This window comes from Cibotium barometz, chromosome 23, assembly GCF_041138505.1.
Source record: "Cibotium barometz isolate CiBa-2024 chromosome 23, ASM4113850v1, whole genome shotgun sequence".
NCBI lineage: Eukaryota > Viridiplantae > Streptophyta > Polypodiopsida > Cyatheales > Cibotiaceae > Cibotium > Cibotium barometz.
In genome coordinates, this window is record NC_141068.1 from 34,373,312 (window position 1) to 34,377,511 (window position 4,200).

At 41.1% G+C, this 4,200-nt stretch overlaps 1 protein-coding gene across 1 annotated transcript; it reads right to left on the reverse strand.

Moving 5' to 3' along the window:
* Positions 1 to 422: 422 nt before the first annotated feature.
* On the reverse strand, positions 423 to 1,345 carry LOC147625876 (arginase-like). Its single transcript, XM_086817743.1, has 4 exons — positions 1,329 to 1,345; positions 1,125 to 1,161; positions 925 to 1,035; positions 423 to 686 (listed from the first exon to the last, which is right to left on the reverse strand). Exons 1-4 carry the CDS (start codon positions 1,343 to 1,345, stop codon positions 423 to 425), a joined length of 429 nt encoding a protein of 142 aa, XP_086673869.1.
* Positions 1,346 to 4,200: the final 2,855 nt, after the last annotated feature.

Here is a 4,200-nt window from a genome sequence, read left to right on the forward strand (position 1 = left end):
ACGACAAATATGCATGTTAATCGATTTGTCTTGATTATGAAAATGTGAATGTGTAATGAAATTTTCATTTTGTGATCAAATGAAATTATTTTCTTCAAAATCACTTATTTTTCCATAGACGGCACAAAGTAGGCCCTCTTTCTTTTGAACAAAGATATGTAGGAACACAATCATTACTAGAGCATTACCATGAATGAAAATGGCCACATGAATCACATGATTAACTTGACTAACATGAATGATTCTTAAAACATGCTTTTTCCACATAAGATTCAATGAGATAGTACTATCCCATTGATACATAGATTAGAATCCCTTGTAGGTAATTGGATGCATTCAATCTTTCAATGCTCATGTTTGCATAGTGTGAACATAATTTATTACTAAGATTGTTTGGCTATGATTATCTGGAGGGGTAATTTTCACATTTTTGACATCTTTGCAGTTAGTTCCTGCATAAATTTTGATGCCACCATGGCGGTCATATGATATGATGTGTCACGTTGAGGATTGTACTCCACAACATCGCCTGCAACAATGTCTCCCTTCAAGTGTTGTAAGATATTCATCACATCACGGAAGGAGAGTCCACTAGACTCTATGTGAGACACTCCTGGTGCAAAACCTGGGCCGAGGCAATCTACGTCAATGGATACGTACACACCTTTTGCACCCACGCCAAGCTCCTACAATACACAGTCCAACATGAACATAAATAATTTTGTCACATGGCAAATATGGTGATGAAACATAGTTGAATGTCTTTTCATGGTTTAAAATGGTTTTTTGCCACTTGAGTAGTAAAAGGTGGGCAAAATGTCCAAGTAAAGGTTGGACAAAAGGCCATATATGGATGCATCATCATTATCAAAATTAAGCTTGGAGCATTATTCTCAACTTAAGGCTGGGTAAGATGTGGCATACCAAATTCTCCAAAAATTTACGATGTTTTTCAAAATGCCTCATCTCATAAAGCTCCACTCCAAACCTCTCGGCTTGCGCCCTCCCCTCTTTGTTTATAAAACGTATTCCAACCTTTGCATTACAAAGAAAAGAGCAAAAAATTATTTGAATTTCTCTCACGTACTATTATAATGAAATGAAAGGAGAATATAAAAGCAAACCTGCAAAAGACCACGTGCATGGCCACCTTCCGTGAGTCTACACACGACTCACGGAGTCACGAGTCACAGGTTTCTGACAAACTCGTCGTTTGCCCGTGGACATGGAGTCTCTGGAGTCTGAGACTCAAGGACGGAAGAAGGCTGAGAAATTAGAATGAAGAAGAAGGCTGGACACTGCACAGTGCACACACTCGTTTTGCATACCTGGAAAGAGAAGTCATAGCATAACTGGAGGCTAGCACTGAGCAGTGAGTGAGTGGACTGTAAGCGTCCTCGAGTGAGCGATAAGATAATGACTCGATAATTTATAGTTAATTTTATAAACGTTAGATTCTATAACGATTAAAAATAAACGTTTTAAAACGTTTAGATTCCATATTACATAACGTTTATTTTTTTTATTTACATTAAATTTTATAATATATATATAATGTAAAAGAGGGGGTAGGTAATAGCTTGCAGTAGCTGGTAGGCTACTGCTAAAGCGGCATACTGCTATCTATAGTGGTGCACTGCTTTACTAAAGCAGCACACTCTAGGCAGTTGACAGTTTTTCTGTGTCGACACAACTTTGGACTCTATCAGGGGGTTTTTTTGTTGTTTTTTGATCTATTTTGACACAAATGGACACACACAAACACACTCTAATGACCTATCACAAAAGAAATCATAAACAAACATTTTTTTCTACCGATTTGACCTTTTTCCTACGATGTGACACCTAGAACCGGTCACTTCAAACGTCAAATCACAACTAAAAAAGAGATTTCGTACTAGTTTTTCTTGATTTTGACAACAATCAATCAAAAGCTAACCTTTCTACACAACTTTCAACAACAAACAAAACTCCTATCACCTTCAAATCTCTCCAAACTCACAAAAACGGTCTATACTCTAGCTCAAGCTTCTAAGCTCGAATCGGGTGGATAACGATGGAACGATTGGTATTGGTGGAGCGTACCTGACTAGTATCCGTAGCAATGGCACCAAAAATGTTAAGTCTTCTATGTATGCGACTCACATGTCATTGGGGATCGTCCAAGCATGCCGCAAGTGAGTGCTCAACTCATTGCTACTTCTAGGTAGGAGCCAACCTCGTAATCGGTTCTACGAATGTCACGTTCGCAGCTCCCAACTTGTTGCAAATGCGATTTCGCTTGGAGAGGAGAGGGAGAGGGAAAGAGAGAAGATGGCATACTCGTGAGCGTGGGTGAAGGGGAAACCGTGGACGTAGCAATCGCATGAGACCATAGAAGGAAAGAAAGCATGCAAGAAATCCAACACCCTTAAGGGAGTGGAGGGAAGCTTGAGCTCTTTGCATTCAACGTGGTATCCAACAAGTGAAGACTAAAGTCAAAGACTTTGCCTTTTATACAAGTACCTTTTTTCAAGGGAGGACTAACCCTTTCCATCTCTTGCACTCTCTCAAGCTCTAATTCTCCTAGCTAGTGGCGCAATGTGCGACCACCCTACTCTAGCTTCCCTCATTTTCTTTTTAGCTCTCTATGTACATGGCCGAATCGGCAAAAATTGTAAGTACATATATTACAACATGGTGGGCTGCCAAAAGGTTAACACACCCTAAGACCCATTTCAAGTTTGGTACCAATTAGACAAGTGACATATCAATGTCATTGGCCGACGCATAATCTTCCTTCACATACGTAACATGCATGTGGAAATTGGGCATTTGGCCTTTCCGACTAGACATACGGGGTCCAATTCTCTTTATACTTGGCAAGATCAAGGAAACCACTCAACTTAAGAACAGTTCCAAGTTTGGTACCAATCGGATAAGTGCATATATCAATGTCGTTGGCCAGCCCGTATTTTTCCTTCACATACGTACCATGCATATAGAAATTGGGGCATTTGCACTTCCCGATTGGACATATGGCATCCAATCCACTTGATACATGTCAAGATCATGGAAAACACTCACCTTAAGACCCCTGCCAATTTTGGTACCAATCAGAGACTTGCACATATCAATGTTGTTGGACAACGTGTAATTTTCCTTCACATACATACCACGTGTATGGAAATTGAGCCATTTGTCCTTCCCAATTGGACATACGATGTAAGATGCTCTTGATACTTGTCAAGATCATGTAAAAAACTCACCTTAAAATCCATGCCAAATTTGGTACCAACCGAATAAGTGCACATATCAATGTCGTTGGCCGACCCACATTTTTCCTTCACGTAAATACCATGTATATAGAAATCGGGGCATTTGGCCTTCCCGATAGTAGCAGATAAGAGGTTCGTTGCACCGGTGGTGCGGTCCCGCTAGTTCCTGCGTTTGCTTCTAACACGACCCACGGACCTTCAAAACTCTCTTGTATGCACCATATTTATCCATGGCCGTCTGTGTAGTCACATTGAACAAGCCGCCTCGGAGACAACAGTGGGACAATTTTAGAACCAACGATTCTTGACGTTTTCTGCAGGTAGCGGAGCATCCACGACAAGGCGTGGGGATCCTTAGCCGGCCTGTTTCATCATTGAATTCCATGTTTTTGTAAGCACTGTTGCAATGCTAGTGATGAATTTCGAAGTGTAATTTTTTAAAAATAAAAATAAATTTTGTGCCTTCTCTCTTCTCTTCTCTCTATCTATTAAGGACGGATCAGCTCTACGCCACGTGGAACTATGTGGTGATCTAGTGAACATTCCTTTGACATGTGTCGTACAATAGAACCGTCAACCCAACCGCTCCTTCGGAGTCGCGGCCAAAAGGTTCCTGGCCCAAGGAAGCCCCCGACAATGTCATCGTGGCTGTTGGTGCCTGCGCTAAAAATCTTCCTCTTGATATGGGCATCCCAGAATTCGGCCTTAGCCTAGAACTCACTGAATTTGGCCCCTCCAAAAAAGAAAAAAGACCCTCAGCCCCAAACACAAGTTAACATAGACTTGCCGCAAACGAACGACGACTCAGCCAACAAAGGACCTGCGCCCGAAGACAACCTAAGGCCTTGACACAGAAGAGCAGATTAATGCTCAGAATATATTCACAAAAAGCATCGATGGAATGATGGATGTGTCTAGAATATAACCACGACAACGATTTGAC